Genomic DNA, 26,088 nt, shown 5'->3' with positions numbered 1-26,088 from the left:
CTTTCTTTTCTTTCACTCATCTTTCCTTCTTCTTTTTTGTTTTTTTTTTCTTTCCTTCCTTTTATTTTGATTTTTTTTTTGGTTCCTACATTTTCTGTTTATCTTTTTTTCCCTTTCTTTTTTATTCTCTTTCTTCATTTCTCTACTTTCATTTCCACCCTCTCATTTCCTTTGTTGCTTTTCTCTATTCCTTTATTTTAACTTTTACTTCTCCTTTCTCTTTTTACTTTTTTATTTCTTTCCTTATTTTTAAGGCTAGTCCAAATATTTCTATCAAAACTTTTTTTTTGACCAAAAAAAAAAGGGGGGTTTTCAATTAAACTAAAACCTTTGTGGTAAGTGTCTGCCTTCTGTGGACATTTTTTGACTTTTCATTAAGAAAATAAAAAAAAAACAGAAAGTTGAAGAGTTTTCAGCGAAAACTTTTCTTTTTTCTTCCCCTTTCTCCCCCACGCCCCCCAAAAAAGTCAAAAATTTGCACAGGGAAACAATTCCACCCAGCTTTGCTATGCTTTATTTTTTGGGCTTTTCTCTCCTCCACTTTTCTTTCCTCTTCTGTTTGTTATTAGTTTCCTCTTCTCATTGTCTTCCCTTCCCTGCTCACATTGACTTGTTGTTCTTCCCATCTCAGCCTTTGCCCACAGGGTAAATTTTTATTTCCTGTATTGTTCTTTTGTCTTCTTCACTTTTCTTATTTCACCCTTGCTTTCCTCCTCTACATTTTATCATTTTTTCCTCCTTATCTCTCTTCCTTTTCCTTTTATGTTCTCTTCTGATCTTTTCTTTCCTCTTCTCTACTCTTCTGTTTTTCTACTTTTCTTTTCTCCTGTTCATCTGACACATTATTCCTTATTCCCTCCATCCTCCCTCTACCCTGCACAGATAGCTCCAATGTACCCATGTGGAACCAAACCACCATAACCGAATTCATCCTCATGGGATTCGTCTACCCCCGCCATCTAGAATGCCTCATGGCTGTTGGCTTCCTGGCCTCTTACCTGCTGATCTTGTCTGGCAATATCATGATCATCGCCATCATCCTCTTAGACCGTCACCTCCACAGCCCCATGCACTTCTTCCTCTGGAACCTCTCCTGTTTGGAGATCCTTTTTACATCTTCTGTCCTACCCAAGGTGATTGTCAGCTTCCTGACGGGTGACAGGTCCATCTCCTACCTGGCTTGTATCACTCAGTGTTACTTCTACTTCCTTCTGGGCTGCAGCGAGTTTGTCCTGCTGGCCGTTATGTCCTATGACCGCTATGTGGCCATCTGCAACCCACTGCACTACACCATGGTCATGAATGCTCAGCTCTGCTTCCAGCTCGTTGTTGGGTCGTGGGTAACGGGGTTCCTGGTCACCATCATCCCCATCATCCTGATCATCACCCTGCCCTTCTGCAATGCCAACCAGATCGACCACTTCTTCTGTGACAGCTTGGCCTTGGTCAAGCTGTCATGTGTGGACACGAGCTTTGTGGAGCTGCTGAGTTTCATGACCTCCTCCGCCATCCTGCTGGGCTCCTTGATCCTGACGGTGGTGTCTTATACCTACATTGTTGCCACCATCTTCAGGATAACGTCCCTCTCAGGACGCAAGAAGGCTTTCTCCACCTGCTCCTCCCACTTCATCATCATCACCATGGGCTACGGCAGCTGCATCTTCATGTATGTCCGGCCTTCGGGCAGCGACACCTCGCTCAACAAGCTGGTGGCCCTGCTCAACACAGTGGTGACCCCTCTCATGAGCCCCTTCATCTTCAGCATGAGGAACCAGCAGATAAAAGATTCCCTGAGGGCTGCCTTGAAGAGAAGCATGAACTTCTCAAGGAAGCATATTAACTTCTGAATGGGTTTTGTGAGGGGAAAAGAAGGGGAAGTTAAACAAGAGTAATAGTTATAGTACTCTCCTAAGATATAGTACTCTCCTAAGAAGTGGTAGTTCCCTGTTCAAATCCCTTTTCTCCTAAGGCAGAGTGGGAAATTGAAGCTGGGTCTTCTGCTTCCTAGTTGAGTATCCAAATGACTGAGCTAAGAGTGATGAATGAGTCATCCTTCTCACGCTTCAGGTAGGGTGACCAGACAGCAATTGTGAAAAATCAGGACAGGGGGTGGGGGGTAATAGGAGTCTGTATAAGAAAAAGACCCCAAAATTGGGACTGTCCCTATAAAATCAGGACATCTGGTCACCCTAGCTTCAGGCCTCTTGCGATAAACACCTTTGGTGCCTGACCCCAAGAAAGCTGACAGATAGGCACCTCCCTGGAATCTCCCATTGGCTAGCCTAGATGAGGAACCCCTGAGCATGCTGGCTTTTGTGAATCCCATTTTTAGGTGCCTACCTCTCCCCATTCATTGTGTAGGGAGCCTGGGTGCCTAAACTGAGGCTTTGTGAATCCCTTTGAATTTCCAGGTACATAAAAGTCAGCTGCTTCAATGATCAGCATTGGAACATCTATGTCCCTTTGTGAATCTAGCCCATGTTTTCTTGGTCTATTATTGGGGATCCTAGTTGATCCTGAAATACAAATAATAAATAATAAAGACTATGAAATACATGACAGTTATGTAGGAGTGGTGATGGGGTACACATATTGTGCCAATGCGATGGTGTAATCATGATGCAATCATGGTAAAATGGACTGTGCATCATTATCTCTGTCAAGCTAACTCATCAAAATAAATGGCTCATCTGTCTACCTATTGACTCTATCTATTCAGGATATCTACCACCAAAAGTTCCTGCCTGTGCCCTAGAGCACATGCTCAAGGGGTGCAGGCCCTACATCATGCCCCCCTTAGCACTGCCCCCAACAAGTCTCTTAGCACTGCCCCCTGACCAACCAGCACTGAGGGGCGAGAACTGATTTTGACATCTGGAGTGTGAAAAGTTTGACGGGAGGGGTGTGAAGAAATTTGTCAAGGTGTGTGTAGCGGGGTGGTCATCCACTCCGGCCCGGAGGGGCTTAAAACAGCATAGGAGAGGACTGTTGCTGGAGCAAGTAGCTTCCAGGCTGATTCGAGAAGCAGCCTCAGCTGTGGCCATGCCCCAATCAGGGCCCAGCTGGCCCTTATAAGTGGACCATGGGCCAGGAAGGAGAGACACACACTCTCTCTCTACCCTGTTGAGAGGGAGGGACCTGACTGCTGGGAGCATACCAAGGTACCTGAGGTGGAGCAGGGCTGGGGGGAAGGCCCAGGGAGCTGGGAAGCTCCGGCCTGGAAACTCCCCAGGCTACGGCCTAGTGAAAGGCCAAATAAGGTACTGGAGTTGCAGGGGGCAGCCCAAGGAGGTAGGCAGAGGCAGCAGGTCCAAACCCCATTGCCTGTGATGAGTGGTATTTAAACTGCAGTTTGCCCCTGTGAACGAGGGCTAGATGGAGACTGGGCAGTAGCCAAAGACTGAGGCGAGATGGGGATAGTGGGTGGGGGTTCCCTGGGGAGGGGAGACCCAGAGACTGAGGGGTGGACATCCAGGGGCAGCACCCAGAGAAAAGGGCACCAGGGTCGGGAGGGACACGGGGGCCAGTAAAAGCGGGACACCGACCGGCAGAGAGTGCTCGGACGGCTGGAGAACTAATTCCCAGAAGGTACCAGGAGGAGGCGCTGCAAGGGTGAGTCCCCCACGGCTACAGTGTGCAAGATGTGTATTCCATAACTACATTGACAGCCCACTTGGATTTTCACAAAATTCTAATTGAGGAGGCTCTCAAATGCCATTCAAAGTCAATGGGAGTTGGATAATTGTGAGTCTTCGCCTTCATGTTTTAATGGCATCATGTCCCAGAGTAAGAATCCCTTTCCCCAGTGCTTCCCAGTCTGTTGAAAACTGAGACTTGCTCCAGGGGACCGAAACCAATCACAGACTATGTCCACCATGTGACGGGCTGGATCACAGAAACCCCCTTGGGAGCTGCCAACAGATGTGCAAAGACTACCCCTGCTTCTGTTTTCCCTGCCAGCTCAGGACTCCAGCACCCTGTCTTGCTGAGCCAGACACTCCCATCTGCTCTAACACAGATCCAGGGTCTGAATCACTTGTCCCAAAGCTGCAAGTTTACCTGAAAACAGCTCACAGTAGTGTGCTTGTCTTTAGCACTCAGATGTCCAACTCCCAATGAGGTCTAAACCCAGATAAATCCGTTTTACCCTACATAAAGCTTATGCAGGGCAAACTCATAAATTGTTCGCCCTCTATAACACTGATAGAGAGATATGCACAGTTGTTTGCTCCCCCAGGTATTAATACATACTCTGAGTGAATTACTAAATAGAAAGTGATTTTATTAAATACAGACAGTAGGATTTAAGTGGTTCAAAGTAGTAACAGACAGAACAAAGTAAGTCACCAAGCAAAATAAAATAAAATGCGCAAATCTATGCCTAATCAAACTGAATACAGATAATTTCCTCACCAGTTCCAGAGTGCTCCCTTTTACAGGCTAATCTCTTTTTAGCCTGGGTCCAGCAATCACTCACACCCCCTGTAGTTACTGTCCTTTGTTTCAGTCTCCTTCAAGTATCCTGGGGGGGGGGTGGGGGTGGAGAGGCTCCTTCTTTAGCCAGCTGAAGACAAAATGGAGGGGTCTCCCCTGGGTTTAAATAGACTCTCTCTTGTGGGTGGAGACCCCCCTCCTCCCTCCTATGCAAAGTCCAGCTCCAAGATGGAGTTTTGGAGTCACCTGGACAAGTCACATGCCCCTGCATGACTCAGTCTTTGCAGGCCCACGCCATTGTCCACATGGCATCTTGAATGTCTCCAGGAAGACTTCTCATGTGGATTGGAGCATTCCAAGATGCATTGTTCCTCAAGTGTCTCCTGATCAGGTACTTAACCTGGCGAATTCCTTCCTAAAGAAGCTGACCAAATGCCTCACAAAGCTTACTTAGAAATCAGGCAAGCATACAGCCCATATTCTTAACCTCGAGTAGAAAATGATATATATGTACAAATAGGATGAATAGATATAGTAGACCATAACCTTTACGGAGATATGTTACATGGCACAGGCAGCACAAAACATATTCCAGTTATGTCATACATACATTGATAAGCACCCCCTCCCCATAAAGCCTTATGGGGTACACTGTCACACACCAGTCTATGGTAACTCAGTCATATTTGAGGACCTTAATGATATGGCTAAAATAATAAAGGCTGATATTGTCAGTCATCCAACTTCCCTTGATTTTGAATTGCATTTGGGAGCCTATGTCCAGCAGACTCCTTTGAAAATCCAAGTCTACAACCATGTAGGGAGTGATATCAATGCTCAGATGATCCAATCAGGACCGGGGATCTATTGATCTGCCCATAATAAGGGTATAATTGAAAATTGGTGCATTCACTGAAGAGCTATCAATTAAAGAAGACAGTTGGCCTCCACAGGAAGGAGGAGAGAGATTATGAAATACTTAAATACTCAGAACCAGCTCCCTGATGTGCAGTGTTCTCTAAAAATTTTGACTCCCATCTGCCCCCAAGTCACCTGCCCCACACACTTTAACTGCTACACCCATTCCTCTCCCAGAGCTAGGAATTGAACCCAGAAAAGCTGATGCTCAGCTACCTGCTATAACAGTCGATCTTCTTGGAACAGACTTCTCTCAGGTCATTGGAGAAGTGTCCTTACTATGTTATTCACAAACATATTTATCAATCAGAGGTTTTATTATTTGTATACCGCCTCTTCTTAATAATCATGATTGGCAAAAAACATGGTCAAGAAAAGATTGGCTCTAAAGGCTGAGACTGTTGCCATCTCAGTGTCATAACTATGTCAATTGCCAAGATCTGATGTCTGAGAGGAAGGTGAAGAAAACCCTTATAAAACAAGGCAATAATGCAACTCTGCACATGAGGACAGAGTTCCTCCAGTGATCCATCAAACAGCTCAGGCTAAGGCTGAAGTACCGACAGTTCCAGCACACTGTCCCACTAACCTGCTTCAGTCCAGCCTTGGGGAGCCTGCATCCAGGTGTCCCAGGCTAGCTCAATGTCCATGATCCTTCTGTGTCAAATACACTCCAGGCCTGTGCACCACTCAAGGCCTTTGCAGGTTTAGGCTAGGATTTTCAAAGGAGCGAAAGGGAGATGATTGTCCAGTTCACACTGAAAGTTACCCCCAATGGGAATGGCTTGTGAATGACACCGGAGTGAATTTCACCACTAGCCCTTGGCCACTGAGATGAATTTACCCAGAAGTTTGAAAATTATTTCCAAGGCTGTTGGTGAATACATTTTAGACATGTCCACTGGGAGCTGGTCTGAGAACCACTGCATACATTTCACATGAGACAACAAGCAGCCATAATGTGGTAACAAATTGGAGTCTCTCCTGCCAGGGAATAGATCTGAACTGAGATTTAGGAATTAATGGTGGGAAGAGCTGACATCCCTGGAGGATGCTGTTCTTGGCTTTCTTGATATCTAACACAGGTTGGAAATGGCCCTGTGAATTTCCCTACACACACTCTTGACCAGTGTGCCTCACCTCTGTCTTTAAGAAGTCACTCTAAGGATGAGAGGGGAGTTAATAACTACCCATGGTCCAGTGAGTTCTCAGCTCCATCCTGAGAGTGCCAACAATGGAGGGCAACGTGTTCCCAGTTGGATGTTGAGATCATGATGAAGTGAACACCATGTCTCTTTAAAGACTAGTCAGACCTCACACCAGTTCCACCAAGATCTATGCTGTTGAGATCACTGGCAATTATTGCTAAAAGCTTTTGGCCTACCTATCAATTATATTTGTTCTTGACATTTGTAGATACAATTTATACATCTTTATTATATGTTCTTCAGGAGCCTGTTCCCGAGAAGCTTATATAAATTGTCCAGGCTCTACGGGCTTAGGCCATTATTGCAAGAAATATGTCTTAATAATGAATTATATGTCTACAGTAAATGCTTGGAGAACTGTCAGTAAACCAATATTCTGACCTTTATCAACAAGTACAGTTGACACTGCAATTTGGATCCGACCATCACTGAATTTAATGGTAGTTTCTTTATTGCTGAGTTGATTTCATTGATCAAAGTGCTTACAAACAGAATACAATTACTAATTCTCCCAGGCACCCATAGTCAGAGAAAACCCTGGGGATTTTATCCTAGTGGTCACTGAACAGTACAGAAAGGATCAATGTATGAGATTCACTAGCAGAGAAGCTTTTCTGTCAAAGATAAGTCAGTTTCAGAAATGATGGAACTGCTCAGAAGTGGGAAGTTTCAATGGCTAAGAGCAAGGTATTTGTAGGTCAGTCTGAGGCATTTTTCTTCTTTACTATTATGACCCCAAGTTCATTTTCTGGAGTCATGAACACCTAAATTATCTCCAGAATTGAAGGAAAAATAGAGCAACCTCTTTCTCTCTCTTTCTCATCTAATCACTCAATCTAACTTACTCTTATGTATCTAATCTACAGAATTGTCCTTCATTTCTTTCTCTCTGTCTTATCAAAGGTACTGTGCATAAAGTCTTTCTATCAAGTCAACTAAAGTTAATCAATGACTCATCCATCTGCCTATTGATTCTATCTGTTTACAATGTCATTTTCAAAGGCACCTAAAATATATTCATCTACAGGATTGTCTGTCATCTTACTCAGATTTGAGAGACCCACAGACACACTGGAGAATCTTGTCTATCTAGAAGAACAAAAATTGGTCCAGTTGTGTTCCAGTAACGAGAGAGGTAAATCTAACCACATTAGCTGGCAGTAAAGTGTAAGATTAGACGAGACCAGCCATGTGTCTGGGCTGTTTGTTGCTGGTTTGTCTAATGCTTTTTCTCTCGACACTCTGGGATCTCATTCTCATTAATGGGAATGCACCGTGTGAGGTAAGGAAGTGGGAACAAATGTGGGGGTGCTCTTTAATAATCATTCTTAGGACTGCATGTCTGTCACAATGGGAAAGAAGTTACAGACACTGTGATTTTCCCATTTGTTCATGACTTTTTTTGTGTGTCCATGATTCACCCTGAAGTGGGGGCTCCTGCAGTGCCTGTCCTGTGGGGCTGGCCCCAACCCCCACTCCAGGCATTGCGACCAAGCACGTGGGGTCACAGCACCACTCAGATGTGGGCCAACTGCCCCTCTGGAGCGGACACAGCATTTGCCAATGCCTGTTCCTAAGATGAGTGTGGGACAGGGTGTCAGAATCGCCAACCAGAGATGAGTAAGATCCAAGAGACAGAACACCTGATCTGTGTTCACACAATCATCTATCTATCTATCTATCTATCATGAGATACCATGCAAACCCCTGAGAGGGATCTAAATACCTATGTGGTCTCAACAGGTCCGAGCTATGGAGGAAAACCTAACTGCAGTGACAGAATTTATCTTTCTGGGTTTCTCGGACCTCCAGCATCTGCAGCCCCTTCTTTTCATCCTCAATTTACTCATCTACTTTATCACACTGTTAGGAAATGGCCTCATCATCGCTGTCACGGTTGCTGACCTGGCCCTCAACACTCCCATGTATTTCTTCCTCAGAAACCTGTCAGTCTTAGAGATCTGCTACACTTCGGTGGTCATCCCAAAGACCTTGACCAATCTCCTGTCCGAGAGGCGGGCTATCTCTTTCCTGGGCTGTGCAGTCCAGATGTACTTCTACCTTTTCTTTGGCAGCACAGAGTGTGGCCTGATGACTGTTATGTCCTATGACCAGTACGTTGCCATATGCAACCCAATGCGTTATTCACTCATCATTAGCAGAAAGGTTACCTGAAGCTTGTCAGCTGTGGTGTGGATTGTGGGCAACTTGGTGGAATGTGAGCAAACGGCAGCAATATTCACGTTACTCTTCCACAGGCCAAATTAAAATCAACCACTTCTTTTGCGACGTCCTCCCAGTGCTTAGACTGATGAGCATGGACACGTCGCTCATCAATGCCATTCTTGCCTTCCTCACTATAGTGTTCACAATAATCCCCTTAATCTTAATCATCACCTCCTATGCAAGCATAATATGGACCATTCTGAAGATGCACTCAGGTGAGGGGAGACGCAAAGCTTTCTCCACTTGCTCCTCACACCTAATCACAGTCATCTTATTCTACTGCAGCAGCTTTATCACCTACATGAGGCCCAGTTCCAATGTCTCTGTGGACACCGACCGAGCCCTCACCCTGTTCTACACAGTTGTTATTCCAACATTCAACCCAATCATATACAGCCTGAGGAACAAAAGTCAAGCAGGCTCTGAGGAAATTCTTGACCAGGAGTAACATTTCTTTGTTCTCATAAATACAGTTGTTTTTTCTGATCATTAAGCCCCATTAAAGTGTTTCAACTTGGGAAGTGTCACAAAGTCAGAAAATGTCTGTATTATTGCTTAACAATATGATGTATAATTTGGTTTCCCTTTTTAATTTTTGCTGTCTGGCTGAATGTGTAGTGTTAAAGCAAAGGAGGTTGTAAAGTGTGCTTTTAAGGAATCCATGAAGGGTAACACAACGACTCAGATAATTCAGCCTCTGAGTACCCACTTCAGAGGGTTAAGACAACAATGGGCTGGGTCATCAAGTGGGGGGAGAACTAACCTGTCTGGCATGGTCCACATTAGGATGTTTTACTCTTCCTAAGGCTAGGGCTGAGATCAAAAGACACTGAAAGGTTAAAAAGGAAGTAGTTGGCTCTGCTGGAATCTGACAAAAAGACCCAGAGCCATCAGGGTGAAGAAAGACAGATAGCAGACTGAAAGTCAGGAACTGCAGTGGTCAAGATGTAACTTGGTGCCCAGAGACAAAAGGAGACACCAATTGTAGGTCACGTCTACCCAAGGGCTGGAGGGAAATGCCAAATGTAGGGAAGACAATGGCCCTATAGGTCTTATTTTATTGTTAAAATCTGATTTTCTAAGCACTCTGCATGATTTGGACAAATACTCCTGCTTCTGTGTCACTGCAAACGATTCCTGACCACAGGGTCCCAAAGGGGAACTTTGGCAGAGTCCAAGCACAGCTGGACCTGAGAGGTAGTGGGTTTGGCACCCGGGAGGAAGAAGCTGGTGACTCTGTAGAAGTGCATCTGGATTTCAGGATCCCACCCCAGAGAGAAGTAGAGGCATGAGCTGACCACATGGACAGGGTTCACTCCTGGGACTGGAGAAGGGTCTCGGAAAGGGGCAGCTTACTCAGGAGGCATCCAGAAGGGCAGGTCACATGTAAAATCTGGGCTGTATTTTATTACATCCATGTTTTACAAAAGATGTGGACAAATTGGAGAGAGTATGGAGGAGAACAACAAAAATGATCAAAGGGTTAGAAAACCTTACAGGAAGAAAGGTTAAAGACATTGGGCATGTTTAGTTTTGAGAAAAGAAGACTGAGGGGGGACCTGACAAGTCTTCAAATATGTTAAGGGCTGATATAAATACGATGGTGATCTATTGTTCTCCATGTCCTTTGAAGTTAAAACAATAAGTAAAGGGGTTAATCTGTAGCAGGGGAAATTTAGTTTATAGATTAGGAAAATCTTTCTAACTAGAAGAGCAGTTAAATTCTGGAACAGGCTTCAAAGGGAGGTTATGAAATCCCCATCATTGGAGGTTTTTAAGAACTGGTTGGAGAAGACCTCTCATGGCTGCTCTAGGTTTACTTGGTCCTGTCTTAGCACACCGGGCTGGACTTGATGACCTCTCGAGGTCCCTCTCAGCCATACATTTCTATGAATGTCTGACAACTACAACTGTCTAAATGACTTCTAATCTCCTACCAACAGCATTTTCTGTTAAAAAACAAACAAAAATAAAAACACCTGGGAAATTCATTGACAAAAACATTATGAATGCAGAGTTACAGTTGTATGGGGCCGGTGACATAGCATGCCAATGTGCTTTAGCAATTTTGTGGTTGTCACCTTCATTGAGACCTTTGTTTTGCATTGTAACCTACTTGTTGGTTTAGAACATTCAGATGCTAGTGAAAAAGAGTCCTATCCTGACAGCATCAGTCTTTTCTGAGCACTGCTGCCCCTGCTAGAGTGTGGGATGCCTTGGAAAGTGTTTGCATCTCTTGCTTTCCTTCTGCATTGTCCCTGAAGTGTTTGTCTGGGCTCCCACTGCCAGGTGAGGGGGAATGGGTATAAGTAATTGGATGATGGGAGGAATGAGACAGTTGTTTTGTGATCTAAGCCAGGTGGACTGCAGAGTCCCACTGCCCAAGAAGGATGTCATGCATGGAGTCTGCACCTGGCAATATGCCTCAGAGAGACCCAGAGCTAGGAACAGTGACCAGTCACTATCTAGATCCAGAGAGGTTAGAATCAGATGGGAAACACAATTTGGTTCTGAGTACTACAGACTGATGCCTGACCGGGGGGAGGGCAGGTCAGGTTGGAACAGCACCCATTAAAATAAATGAGGCAGTTCACACTTCTGAGCTATTGTGTCAGGCTCTCTGCATACTCGGGCAGACATTGCCACAGTGGTTTCACTCAGGTCATTTTTGCTAGGTTGTCTTTGCAACCATACCATCTAGAGACTTAGGACTAGGTTCACAAGGGGGATTTAGGTGACATTCATGAAACCCCTACTACCTTGCCCTGTAGTGCCTAAGGTCCTCAGGTGCCTACGTTTCCACCAGTAAAGTCCCCAGAGGTGCCTACATTTTTGCCAGTGGGCTTTTGGGAAGCCATCAAATTACTGACAGCACAGAGCAGCTCTGCCCTGACTCATGTCAACTCCCTAGTGGCATTTACAAACTTGGTGCTCCCTCAGGAATCTTACTTGTGGGGGTCTAATTTGGTAGGTGTGCTCAGAGGTCTCTCTCACCCCTGTAGAAGCTGTTCTACTCTGTGTATGTACTGAAATCTTCATTGGAGCAGGGAGTGGAACGCGGGTATTGGAGGAGAACATCCTAGCAATTAGCTCTGTAGAATTCTAGAGGGTGTAGAGAGCGTGGGAATAACTCTATAGCCTATGGCTAATGCATTCTCCCAAGAGACCCAGGTTTCACTCCCTGCGCCAATGAACATTTGCACATGTCAACATACAACCGCAAAGCTACAATGTTGCAGTTTTGTCGCTATAGCATAGATACTTACTTTGTTGGTGGAAGGAGTTTATCCATTGATGTAGTTAATCCACCTCTCTGAGAAGCGGTAGCTAGGTCAACAGAAGAATTCTTCCTTTTACAAACTGGCACCCTGCTCAAGACCTCATGGCCCTGCCACACCCTGCCCTGAAAATGCTTGGGAGAGGATCCTCCAAACTGCCTAGAAGGGCTATGTGGGACATAGCCAATCAGGGTCCAGCAGGCTAGCATAAGAAGAGCTGCAGGGCCAGAGTGAGTGAGTTTTTTTCTGGAACTGGTGGAGTGTGTGGCTGGCCGAGGGAGTGAGAAGGAGCTCTAGGCTGGTAACTGGGACCCTATTCAGACAAGGTCCTGAGGTTAGGGTGAAGAAGGTGCCGGGCTGTGGGGAAGTGGCCAAGGGAATTAAAGCAGCGATATGACTTAGATAAAGGGACCCAGTGGATGGTGGCTATCAACAGGGTCCCTGGACTGGGACCCAGAGTAGTGGGCGGGCTTGGGTCCCCCCACCCCCAATAGCCACTGGGGGAGTAGTAGCCTGGACTTTGAGGCACCCCATAAGGGGAACAAAACTCCTTAGTGGCCTAGCCAGAGAGCTGGGGCCTGAAGTGCCCAAAGAGGGCGAGGACATTGCCTCCCGGGAAAAGTCCTGGGAGTGCGGCTCGACACCAGGACTGAGACCATTGATCGATTATGGGACTAATTAAGGACCTGAGCCCAAGGAGGGCTACAGGGAGAGAAAGTGCAAGCCTGCGCACACTCAACCAAGGGCCCTCGCTAGGGGTGAGAACGCCAAGCCCATTACACCCCTGTTTTCAGTTACTTATAACTTTGCCAAATTCTTTCTGTCAAACCTGCTAACATGGCCAAATTCCATTTGGGAGTGTTTCTCCCTTCCTGCAGGTTCAAGGCAAAACTAAATTCTCTAGGCTCCAATTCACCCCTAATTAAAAATTTTGTAAAGCACCTCACACTTTTCTATCCACATGTAATAATTTAGTCACACATCACAGGGTACAAATAAGTCCTATTGACTCCCTAAAGCCTATGTGGTTCTTCCTGAAAGAGAGGCAGGAGTCAATTTAGAATGGGGAAAAGTGGTGGTATGCTACTGAAGCTTGATCAGCTCTGGAGGTGACTTGAATTCACAGAGTTCTTGGTCCTCCGATTTCCAGAGCAGTCTAGGATAGTCTGTAGGACAAAGTTAATAATGTGTGGATCTTATGGTAGGAGGGCATTCTCTAGTTCTTGGCTAAGGCAAATGGAGTCTGGTGTCTCTGCTCACACCACACCCATATCCCAGTCTCCAACTAAAATACCATACTCTATCCCAAATCCAATAAGGCTTTAAGTTTCTGCTGTCAAATGGTCAAAATAGAATTTGACCTGAAGTTGCTCAAAAAAAAATTATAGCTGGGATTTTCAAAGGACCCCAGGGAGTTAGCTTCCATTGGACATAGAGCAAAGCTATCTGAGTGCCTAACTCCCTTAGGCCTCTTTGAAAATCCCAGTCTCAGTCTTTACCATTCGGTAAACCAAGTTTGAAAATCTGGCCCAATATGTCATCAATAGGTTTCAGAGTCATCACCCTATCTGAGAAGTAATGGAGCCAAAATTCATCCCTGGCATAAATCCATTGATTTAAATGATAGAACAGATATTTTGCTCTGGGGATTCCAAATGACCCCTAAGAATTGTAGATGCTGAAGACCTCTTTCCGCTCACAGCCCTACAGGGTCCTTTATCAGGGTCATATTTCCCATCCATAGGGCTTAGATGCTTACTTCTGTGGAAATTGTCAAAGACACCAAAAAAAGTGGCTGTGATCTATGCTCCACTCCAAAGAGCCACAATCTGGCTTTGGGTGTCAGTGGGTATAGACGTACATCAACACTAACACTACTATTTCCAAATACAATTTACTTCACCACCAGATAGTACAGTTACAGGCATTTCACCAGAGAACAAACTGATGATATCTCCCTCCCATTCCCCCTCCTCCCCACTGGAATTCCACCCAAACCAGCTTCATCTCTGAACACACAACAGATGGTTCTCAAGAGTCCTTTTAAAGTATATATATATTTAAGTTCTCCTTCAAGGTCCCCATTGTTAGTAATGCAGAGCCAGCACCATTTATTTATTTGAACTGGTAAGTAAGAGATATTTCACATATTGCTGTAGCTATTATAGTGATTCTGAATGTTCATTCTTTCATGGATGTTTTGAATCTCCTTCATCTATCTAGTCTATCTATGTCACCATTTCTCGCTTTAGTGAGTTATATGAAACTTTCTGGTGCTATGGGGTGCACAATTTCACTCTTCTGTAGTGTCTGAAGGGCTCAGAAATTTTGAATATAAACACTTTATTTATGTTGTGTTTTTGTTTCTGAATGTACAGCTAACTTTCAAATATGAGAGAGTATAATCTTTCTGATTTAGGTAAGGAGAAAACTAATGGATCCTGATATCAATTGGACTCTGGAACTTTGTATGCTGAAAATCTGGAAACATAAAATAGATCAAAATAAAACATAGGGTGATTCTATATTTTACTACTATATTTTACTAATGCTTTTAATAAAAGCATTCATCATCATCATCTTCACCATCACCATCATCTCTGTCTCAGCAGTCCGTATCTATCTTTTTATCAATTGATCTATCAATCTATCTATCTGAATCAGGTGGGTAGCTAGCTCTCGTCATAATATTTTCCCATTTCTCTTTTTGTGTGTTTCCTTCTGTCTCTATCTATATATCCAACTATTTGTCTCTCTGTTGGAATATTCAAAACTTTCTGGTGTTGTTGAGAGCAGAATCTGGCTCTTCTGTAATGTCTTGTATTAACCTACCATGCCATTGAGGGGCACGTAGATTTTATATATGCAATCATGAGAAACTGCAATTTTTGTCATTTAGCTAAACTGAAAACAAATGGATCCCAATACCAAGTGGACTGCAGTACTTTGCATGGTGGAAATATAAAGCAGTTAAAGAAATAATAAAATTATTGTATATTTTGTATATTTCATTAATTAAAAATAAGTTTTATTGCTCATCATTCTCTCTCTCACCAAATTATTCACTCTCCATCTACATACATCTCTCTCTGTCTCTTTATCTATCTGTTTGAGTTAATTGAAAATTACAGTTTTTGTGGAGGGTAGACTCTGGCTCTTCAGCAGAAAGACATTGTAACCTACTATGCACATAAGTGTCATGCTTACCCTTTTATCCTTTTTTAATGTTTCTTTTAAATGAAATCTGGAAATGTATGGCAGCTGAAGAAATGAAGATTAGATTGTTTTTATATTTTACCAGCTAGTGGTAATAATCTGTCTCTCCACTGTCAGTGTTTTCACAGTACCATGCCTCTGACTGTAGTATTATATTTACTGTCCATGAAGATTAAAGTCCTTTATTTATCACTTGAATATGTGTGGTATGGTCCATGGAGGGACGAATTATCTCCAATATACAAGCACTAGCCCTGGCTAAGGGAAAGACTGGTATCAAAGAGTTAAAGCAAAGATGGTGAATCAGGAGCTTTCCTATGTCCTCCTTCAAGTACTCGTAAAGGTATGTGATCTACCAATGAGGGAAGGATTCTTGAGTTCTATCCCAAGCTCAGAAAGGGAGTGAACTCTACTTTTTAGTGATTTGGGAGACTCAGAATCAGGACTCCTGGGTCCTCTTCTCAACTATGAGAGGTGAGTAGGGTCTATTGGTTAGAGAAGCAGAGGTTGGGAGTCAGCACTCCTGGTTTCTATTCCAAGTTTTGGCAGGTGAGTGGGCGCTAGTGGATTAGCACAGGGGGCTTGGAGACAGGTCTCATGAATTGTATTGCAGGCTCTGGGAGGGACTGTATCATTGTACAGGAAGCGTAAGAGCTGAACTCAGCCTTTGTGAATCCCAGACTCCCAGTGGTTTTCTAGGTACCTAAAAGTTAGGCCTGTATTGTAGTGGTCAGAGGAATGAGGTCAAACCCCTGTGCTACACGCTGCTCATGAACAGGAAGTTTTGTGTTCTGCTGGTTTCAGTCTCCTGGCTTAGTGGTGCACTCAATTCAGCCTTGCATATGTTCCTCACCATCCACCTGCCCTTCTGTGAGGCCAACAGGGTCAACTACTTCTACTGTGATATCCCACCCCTGCTGTCTCTTTCCTGTGGAGACATCTCATTCAATGTCACCATGATACTGGTATCCAGCATCTTCTTGGGGTGGAGCCCTACCCTGTGCATTGGACTTTCATATGGATACATTGTTTCAAGGATACTGAAGATACATTCCCCTGAGGGGAGGAGCAAGGCCTTCTCCACCTGTGTGTCACATCTCACTGCAGTCCTGCTCTACAATGGGAGTAGCATCTTCACCTATGTCAGACCCTTCTCTAGCTACTCATTGGATAATGACAAGTGAATCTCCCTGTTGTACAACATCGTCACCCCCATGTTAAACCCATTGATCTATACTCTGAGGAACAAGGATGTGAAGAGAGCCCTGAAAAAGGTCCTTGTGAGGAAAATGTTCTTCTAAGAGAATCAACAATACTGGCATTGGCATCTACTTCCATGAATGGGATGTAGTAAGTTAGAACATATGGGTTCTGGGAGTCAGGACTCATGGGTTCTTTTCTGCTTTCTGGGAAGGGAGTGGGTTTTAGTGGTTAGAAAGGGGGATGCTGGGAGTCAGGATCCTATGTTACATTTGATGAGTCTTGGAGGGGAATGGGTCTAGGGGTTGGAGCAGCGGAGTTGAAGCCCCAGGACTGTTGCAAAGAGCTTTCATATCTGTGGATGAAATCTTTTATAGGGGTGCTAAATGTTATTATTAAATATGGAGGTCAATCACTAGGAAAGTTTGAGAAAGGATCCATCAATAGAACATTACAATTAAACTGAACCTTAATTTATAAACATAATGTTAGTTGCTGTGTGGCCTTGAATGTGTTTCACATATTTATGAAGGATGTGGACAAATTGGAGAGAGTTCAAATGAGAGTAACACAAATGATAAAAGGTATAGCACCTATGTGGAAAGGTGAAAAAAAGTGGCCATGTTTAGTCTTGGAAAAAAAAAAGACTGAGTGGGGACCAGATAACAGGCTTTAAATATGTTAACGGCTCATCTAAAGATGAGACGGATCAATTGTTCTTCATTCTCACTGAAGGTAGGAGAAGCAGCAATGGGCTTAATCTGCAGCAAGGGAGATTTAGGATAGCTATTAGGAAAAGCTTTCTAACTCTCAGGGGAGTTGAGCTCTGGAACAGGTTTCCAAGGGAGGTTGTGGAATCTCCATCACTGGAGGTTTTTAGGAACAGGTTGGAAAGACACCTTTCAGGTCTGGTCTAGGTTCACTTGGTCCTGCCTCAGCACACGGGGCTGGACTTGATGACCTCTCATGGTCCATTACAGCCTGACATTTCTATGATTCTATGATATACATTTGACTTAAAAAATGAAATTTTGGGCCAGCCCTTCAACTACTTAAGCATGTGGACTCAGATTTCCAAGGGTGCCTAAAGGAGTTAGGCACCCAACTCCCATTGATTTTTCAATGAACTCCCTTATGCCCCTTTGAAAATCATGGCCATAAGTAATTGTTGGATTGTCTTACATCCTCTCCCCTCCTGCGAATGCACATGAATTCCTTCACCCATGTGAGTAAGAGTCCACAGGCCTGTAAACTCCTCTGCAGTGTTTCATTTGTTACAGAGATTTGATGCTCCATCCCTGATATGGGTGCATATTAGTAGTGGGTGAATTGACCATTCCCTATTGCCTAACTCCCTCAAAGGCTGAGGCTTGGATTTTCATGGGAGCCAAAGGAATTTAGGTACCCATCTCCCATTGGGAGTTAGCCTCCTTCAAAAAACAAAACAAAACTCCCCAGCATTTTTTTATTTGTAAAGTCATTTCATATCTTTAGATGAGAAATACTATGGAAGGTCTGGTCTAAACTGCAAAGTTTGCCAAATAGCTATGTGGACTAGGAGTGTGAAAAACATCACAGCCTCTCACTGACATGCTATGCCACCAAAATCCGTGGTGTACAGGCAACTATGCTGACAGAAGAGTGTGTCTGATGCCATAGTTTATGTCATTCAGGCAGATGGTGTAGCTATGCCACTATGGGGCTCTGCTGACACACCATTCCCAGCCAAGAGTTTGTAATAGACAAGCCCAAAATGACAAAAAAGTTTAGTTATAGTATTTTTCATTTGCCTGTGTTTATTTCTCATTAACTTATACTAATTATGTCCATTTCCCTCTGCTTTTGTGTACTATTTAATCCTGTTACATGTATTTTTTTTCTCTGCAAAATGTGTGGGGTATATTTTGTCTAAAAGGGTGTTACATAAAATAAAATAGATACTGAAGAAGAATATGAAATCAATCTAATCTATCCTATCTATGCCATCAAGGAATAAGGTGTGCATTTTTAACACTGAGATTAATTAACCATTGGAACAATTTACCAAGGGTTGCGGTACATTCTTCATCACTGACAATTTTTAAATCAAGATGGGATTTTTTTTTTCTGAAAAGATCTCTAGTAATTATTTTGGGCAGTTCTCTGGCCTATGTTATACAGTAGGTCAGACTAGCTGATCACAATGGTCCCTTCTGGCCTATGAATCTATAGCTACTTATATGACTTCCATCACCATAGTATCTGAGCATCTCACTAGTAGCTCAGAGAAGGCAGTTTTTCCTTTTCAGAAAGGTTTTTCCATTGCACATGGGTCTATTTTTATTTGGGAGGCTTCTGGCATTCTGGGGCCCTGTCTGAGCACAGAATTTCCAGGAGTGGGGAGGGTATCCTCAGACAAAGCGGGACTACCCCATCCCTGCTAGAACAGAAGAGGCCTTGGGGAAAGAGAGGCCTACAGCTGAGCAGGTGCTAATTCCCTAGAGACGTATATAGAGGGAGTATTCCTGCTCTGCTCTAGGTAGGCCAGACAGAGAGAGACCGGGAATGACTCTGTAGCCTGGTGGTTAGAGCACTCAGCTGGGAGACCCAGAATCCAGTCCCCCTGCTCCAATGACTTTCATTATTTATCCACACTGGAATGACTCCAACAGGAGAGATTGAGTGAGCCCCCTGTCAGAATATCACATAGGGCAGTGGTTTGAGAGGTGGCAAAGCCCTATTCAAATCCCTTCTGCCACTCAGGTGCATGGGGGATGTGAACCTGGGGTCTCCCATATCCCAGGTGCGTCTCATAACCAGTAGGCTAAAAGTTATGGGGGAGCTCCTCCTTCCCCCACTTGCAAAAAAACAACTTAGGTGTTGAACTGCCTGAGAGGGGTGGGGATTAGCACACATTCCTCTCCTTGTCATCTCCCATTGGTTACCTTAGCTGGCTCCCCAACCAGCATTCTGGCTTTTGCAAATCCCATTCTGAGGTGCCTATCATCTCCCACTCATTGTACAGGAAGCGTAAGAGCTGAACTCAGCCTTTGTGAATCCCAGACTCCCAGTGGTTTTCTAGGTACCTAAAAGTTAGGCCTGGTGACACTCAGTGTCCCCATGCCTAATTTGTGAAGCTAAACCTTAGTTCTTCTGAATGGTGCCAGGCAGACAGACCAGGAGCCTGCCTCACCCCAGGTGACCCATGGAGAAGCATGGCACAGCGTTAGCCCTCCCTGTGTCAGCACACAAGCATCTGTGGACTCCAGCACTCACCGCGGAACTAAAACTCCACCAGAGGCAGGGGGTAGTTGGCCACAGCTACGGTTCCTCTCTCCACAGCAGTAGTGGGGCTAGATGACCATTTGTGGTCCCCTGTTGAACAGGGTAATAAATCACAGATTCAGAGAAATGTTGGGCTGGAAAGGACCTCCTGAGTCATCAGTTCCAGTACCTGTGATGAGGCAGGACCAAGGAAACCTAGAGCAGCCCTGCCAGGTGTTTGTCCATCCTGTTCTTAAAAACTTCCAGTGATGGGAATTCCACAACCTCCCTTGGAAGCCTATTCCAGAGTTTAACTGTCTTTAGAGTTAGAATGTTTTTCCAAAAATCTAACCTAAATCTAAGTCCATTACTTCTTGTCCTGCCTTCAGTGGAAATGGAGAACAATTGATCCCCATACTTTTTATAACAGCCCTTATCAGGTCCCCCCAGTCTTCTTTTCTCAACACTACACATGCCCAGTTTTTTCACCTTTCTGCATAGGTCAGTTTTTCTAAACCTTTCATCATTTTTGTTGCTCTTCTCTGGACTCTCTCCAATTTGTCCTCATCTTTCCTAAAGTGTGGCACCCAGAACTGGACACAGTACTCCAGCTGATGCCTCACCAGTGCCGAGTAGAGTGGGACAATTACCTCCCGTGTCTTACATACAACATTTCTGTTAAGACACCCCAGAATGATATTAGCCTTTTTCACAATTGCATCACATTGTTGACACATATTACATTTCTGATCCACCATAACCCCAGATCCTTTCCCCAGTACTACCACCTAGCCAGTCATTCCCCATTTTGTAGTTGTGCATTTGATTTTTCCTTCTTAAGTGAAGTACTTTGCACTTATCTTTGTTGAATTTGATGCTGTTTAATTTAGACCAACTCTCCAAATTGTCAATGTTGATTTGAATTCTAATCCTGTCCTCCAAAGTGCTTTTTTCCCCTCCAAGCTTGGTGTCATCTGCAAATTTTATAAGCATACTTTCTACTCCATTATCCAAGTAATTAATTAAAATATTGAATGGTACTGGACCCAGCACTGATACATCCTCCTACTTTGACAGTGAACCATTCATAACTCCTCTTTGAGTATGGTCTTTCAACCACTTATGCACCCATCTTATAATAATTTGTCTAGACTGCATTTCCATAGTCTGTTTATGAGAATGTCATGTGGGACTGTGTCAAAAGCCTTACTAAAATAAAAATATATCTCGTCTACTGCTTTCCCTCATCCACCAACCCAGTAACCTGTCAAGGAAGGATATGTGGTTGGTTTGGCATGATTTGTTCTTGACAAATACATGCTGGCTGTTCCTTATAGTGGTTAAAGCTACCTAGGAAATAGAGGCTGATGAGTCTAACGAGACAATTCAATTAACAGCAGGATACCAAGGGAGGACAAATAACTTATATAGTGGTAATGAGAGTGGCCCATTTCAAACAGTTGACAAGAAAGTGTGAGTAACGATAGGGGGAAATTAGTATTGGGGAAATTAAGTTTAGATTTTGTAATGACCCAACCACTCCCAGTCTTTATTCAGGCCTAATCTGATGGTGTCCAGTTTGCAAATTAATTCCAGTTCTGCAGTTTCAAATCAGTTGGAGTCTATTTTTGAAGTTTTTTGTTGAAGAATTGCCACTTTTAGGTTTGTTATTGAGTGACCAGGGAGATTGAAGTGTTCTCCTACTGGTTTTTTAATGTTATGATTCCTGATGTCAGATTTGTGTCCATTTATTCTTTTGCGTGGAGACTGTCCAGTTTGGCCCTGCTCCTGTATTTTCCGCTCCGTGCATCTGATGAAGTGGGTTGTAGCCCACGAAAGCTTATGTCCAAATAAATTGAGTTAGTCTCTAAGGTGCCACAAGGACTCCTCATTGTTTTAACAATAGTAATGTGATGTTCAATGTATTTTATTCATATTCATCATTGTCATTTCATAGAGGATCTGCCTCTTTCTGAATTTATTTTTGTAAGATCTGCTCCTGTTCAATCACAACTATTGGATTTGAAGCAGGAATTAATTCGCAGAAGTCCTATGGCCTGTGTTAAACAGGAGGTTAACTAGACAATCACAGTGGTCCCTTCTGGCCTTAAAACCTATAAATTACTGTCTCCTTCCATCCATTTCCTATAATGCTGCTTCCTACTCATTTCTGACCCTGTGCTGCCATCTAGTGATCACATAAAGGAAACAGAATCTCTTTGATATGAGCCATACTCTCAGGCTCTTCTTTTTACTTTTCTATCACGATCCATTTCCAAATGCTTCCCGTCTGTCGGTCAGAATGGCATATGGCCCATCTGTGACTGCTATGAGCAAATAGCTCCAATGGCCAGAGATGGGACACCAGATGAAGAAGGCTTCAGAGAATTATTATAGATAGGTGGGTCTCACCCACTTTCGCCTTCCTCTTCAGCATGGGGCACGGGTCACTTGCTGATCTGAACTAGAGTAAATGATGGATTCTTTGTAACTTGAAGTCTTTAAATCAAGAATTGAGGACTTCAGTAACTCAGCCAGAGGTTATGGGTCTACTACAGGAGGGGAAGGAGGAGGTTCTGTGGCCTGCCATGTGCAGGAGGTCAGAATAGATGATCATGATGGTCCCTTCTGGCCCTAAAGTAGGAGTCTAAAATTGCTAAACCAAAACAGCTCGTTAGCTATGTTGGAGACACTTGAAATTTGGATGGGATTGCAGTGCCTCAGGCACCCACAGAGATTTGCCTCTGTATTGTTAATTCATCAGCAAGTACCACACGTAGGCCCCAGTCCTGGTAACACCGAGGCCAATGGGAGCTTGGTCTTTGATCTCAGTGGGGTTGGGGCCCATTGTTTCGGACTACAATATCTATGTAAGTAACTAAATGCCTCTAAGCATGGTAGACTCTGAACACTCCACAGCCAATGATAAATGTAACCTCCCATCATTCATGTGAGGTAGGGAGATGGAATTAGCCCCATGTTAAAGGGAGGGGAACTGAGGCACAGAAGACTGTATCCTCAGATGCTGCAAATCCACCTATCTATATGTTCTTGGTATTTACATAGGACTCATCCCTGTGGTGTCTGATCATCTCACAGTCATGAACAGACTTTAATGTCATAACACCCTTGTGAGGGTGACAAGTGCGATTATCCCTGTTTTACCAATGGGGAAACGGAAGCACAGGGCAGATTAAGTGATTTACGTAAATCACACAAGGAGTTTGACTTCAATTGAGCTACGGCCCATTGACACCAGTGGGTATCTGGCCCCTTTGACTCCAATGGAGCTATGGCCATTTTCTACCAGCTGAAGGTCTGGTCCATGGTATCTAAGACTGAGGTTTTCCTAGCCTGCTTGTGGAGTTTGGAGATACAAGTCCCATTAATTTTGTTGTGTAAACTTCAACCTCAGTCACCATCTCAGCGCCACATGCAGTGTCAGGGGCAAAGCCAGGAACTGAGCTGAGAGTTCTGAGGGCCAGTCAAGTGCCTTAAACCCAAGATCAGCCTTCGTCTCTGTGCAGGAATAACTGGGTGTCAGTGTTATGCCCTGATGGTGGTAACAAGCCCTGTTCTCTCGCTGCATGAAATGAGTGTTTCAGTGTGTATGTGTGTCTGTATGTTATTGATATGTTGGAGGAAGTAAGGTGTGTGTGTGTGTGTGTGCGCACACGTAGGGGATGGAAAGTGCAAGCTGTTTTGTGATGCACTGAGAGAGCTCAGCTCTGTCCCAGGGCTGGCCTGCCAGGTCGGAATCAGCACAAATATCAGAGCTCTGAAGATGACAGGCCTGGGCTAGCAAGGTTCAGGATCAGTGCATTCAAAGACGGGTGTGTGGGTGGGTGTGAACTTGACTAGCAGAGGGTCCGGACTGAGAGCATTATCAGTGGTGTGCGTTTGGGGTAGGACAGCAATGACAGAGTGGTTGTAGCTCATTATTGTGATGTGTTGGCAGAGCTGGGGAGCAGTTTTGGGACAGGAATAGTAGTGGTAATGTAAGTCAGGACCGAGGCATGTCACGAAAGCTGTGAAAGGAGCCAATCCTGGGATAGCAGAGGGATTGTGGCTGAGGACTAATGGACTTCAGCAGAGATTGGTGTGGGGGGAACTAAATCTAGGATAGCAGGGGCTGCAGTTCATGACTGAGGGACAACGACAGAACTGTGCATGGGTGGGGGGGAGCTCAGGTTGCTGCAGATTAGGACTGAAGCGCATGAGTAGAGTTCTGTCGGGGGGAAACAAGGGCTGGGATAACAAGCGGATATAGGGGATATTAATTTGAAATTGGTTGACAGTGCTTTTTTAAATATATTACTGGCACAAATAGCGAGTATGCACTGTTCCTGTAGCTGTGTCGGTCCCAGGATGTTGGACAAACAAGGTTGGGGAGGGAATATCTTTTACTGGACCAACTTCAGTTGATGAGAGAGACAAACTTTTGAGCTTACCCAGTGTTGTGCAGGTTTCCTCTGAGGATGAGGACTAATAGGTCAGATATAGAGTGATCGCTTTGTGAAAAGTGTTCACCCACAGGTGATGTGGTGTTTTTGTCCTTTATCCGTTTACTGTGTGAGTTCATTTGAGAGAGTAATGATTGTCTGGTTTTAAGCACATAGTTGCTTTAGGGCATTTAATGTTCCCCCTCTTCCTTTCCTTCCTATGACTGGTGGGGTGTTAATGGGCCACTTCACCTTGAATGATCCTGAAGGGTTAAAATCCATGTGCATGTTATATAACAACCTGGTATATATGGATTGTGCCAGCTCTTTTTCAGACCCGAAGTCCAGAGTTTGGTCTGGAGACCAGAGGCCTAACTAATAGTGATCAGCTAAGAGAACGCTGGGGTAAACAAAATAACATTGCCTTTACTAAGATCTGCTTGGTCAGTAGAAATGCCAGATGTTGAAGCAATAACTGAATAATTATGTTTCATCCAATGTTTCAAATTGAACAAAGGATCCCTGTTCCTATTGTGTTTCTCCTGAAGGGAAAACAGTCTTCCCACAGATCCAACCTTGAGTTTATGAAATATTGGCACATGTCACTATAATGATATGGCACCCTTCCACCTCCCTTCCAAGGGACCAATGCCCTGCCTTAAGACATAAAGGAGACAATCTCTATTTTCATATGCTTTCACTGTTTCTTTGCTTTATCCCCTAGACATGTACCTGTTGGACAATCAAAGGAGTTACTCCGTTCCTATGGACCCCAAATCAGAATTCAACATATATATTTTATACTAATAACATTTTATCAAAGTATTAATCAAATGTTAATTTGCTAACTTGAGACCATGGGCGGAGACATTGTGTAACCTTTTAACCATTGGCTATTGTGCTATCTTGTCTTGCTGCAAAACCTATCCCGGGGTGTGGAACTGCCTACCCCGTCACTTTCCCCCGCCCATGGAAAATCTATATATTTCATTGTAATCAATTAATTGACAGTGTCTCTGAGCCTGATAAGCCAGGTGACACTCCACCAGCGCTGTGTGTAATAAACCCCTATGCTTTGACCTCTACACGGTGTGGATTTATGTCCTTCAGTTTGGGGGCTCGTCCAAGATACAAGTTTGTGAACTGGCTGAGGATCTGAGACTGAAATCCAAAAGAGGTGAGTAAGTTTACTTTACCACCTCATTAGGCCAGGGATAGAAGTCTCTCATCCCCTTTCAGACACATCTTGTTTCCTTTTTAATTTGTGTGAAGGACCTTAGACACATGTGGTCAAAGCAGTGGGGTTAAATAAGGGTACCACTTGGGAGGGAAGACTTGTGCAAGAGGGTCATGTACTGTTTAAACAACTAAGGGGTGTGTTACGGAGGACTTGAATAACCCGCCAGCAAGCGATTGGCCGTGAGTTAAGCCCAGGATTGGCTGGGTACGCAAGCGGTAGGCAGTGCAAACTGGTGGTCCATTTCCTCATTGCACGTAACATTGCAAGTCCTAGGGGAGTGCCCCCCCCAAGGCATATGACGTACATGCTTTCGAATAGCACAAAGTCTCCAACCAATAAGTCCGGCATGTGTGTGTAATTGAAGACACGCTTGGTATTAAGGGTGGGGAGACGTCCTCATGAAATTCAAGGCTGTGGGGAGTTGGAACCATAGCATAAAAAGGGGGAAAAGTAACTCCTCATAAAGGCTGACAAGCATTTAGGGGGGGAAGACGCAAGTTCCCTTCAAGGTCAGCAGCCAGGGTGACGAAAAACCCATGGCGTCAAAAGGAGAGGCAATAATTAGTCCTCGAGAGTACTTGGAATATAAACATGTTAAAACTCGGCAGGCAGCATCTAAAAAAGCAAACTACTCTGCAGCCGGACCAGAGGCAGATCTAGTTACTTGGTGGAACCATCAGAGA

At 44.2% G+C, this 26,088-nt stretch overlaps 1 protein-coding gene and 2 pseudogenes across 1 annotated transcript; all 3 read left to right on the top strand.

Moving 5' to 3' along the window:
• The first annotated feature begins 899 nt into the window (after nt 1-899).
• LOC128847218 (olfactory receptor 6C76-like) lies at nt 900-1,847 on the top strand. The gene has a single exon (XM_054046586.1). The coding sequence runs from the start codon at nt 900-902 to the stop codon at nt 1,845-1,847; it is 948 nt and encodes a 315-aa protein (XP_053902561.1).
• Nucleotides 1,848-8,288: 6,441 nt separating this feature from the next.
• Nucleotides 8,289-9,253, top strand: LOC128847217 (olfactory receptor 10A7-like; annotated as a pseudogene).
• A 6,322-nt stretch (nt 9,254-15,575) lies between these two features.
• On the top strand, nt 15,576-16,581 carry LOC128848000 (olfactory receptor 5V1-like; annotated as a pseudogene).
• Nucleotides 16,582-26,088: the final 9,507 nt, after the last annotated feature.

This window comes from Malaclemys terrapin, chromosome 13 (assembly GCF_027887155.1).
Source record: "Malaclemys terrapin pileata isolate rMalTer1 chromosome 13, rMalTer1.hap1, whole genome shotgun sequence".
Classification (NCBI taxonomy): Eukaryota; Metazoa; Chordata; order Testudines; family Emydidae; genus Malaclemys; species Malaclemys terrapin.
This window is presented reverse-complemented; position numbering and strand designations above follow the sequence as displayed.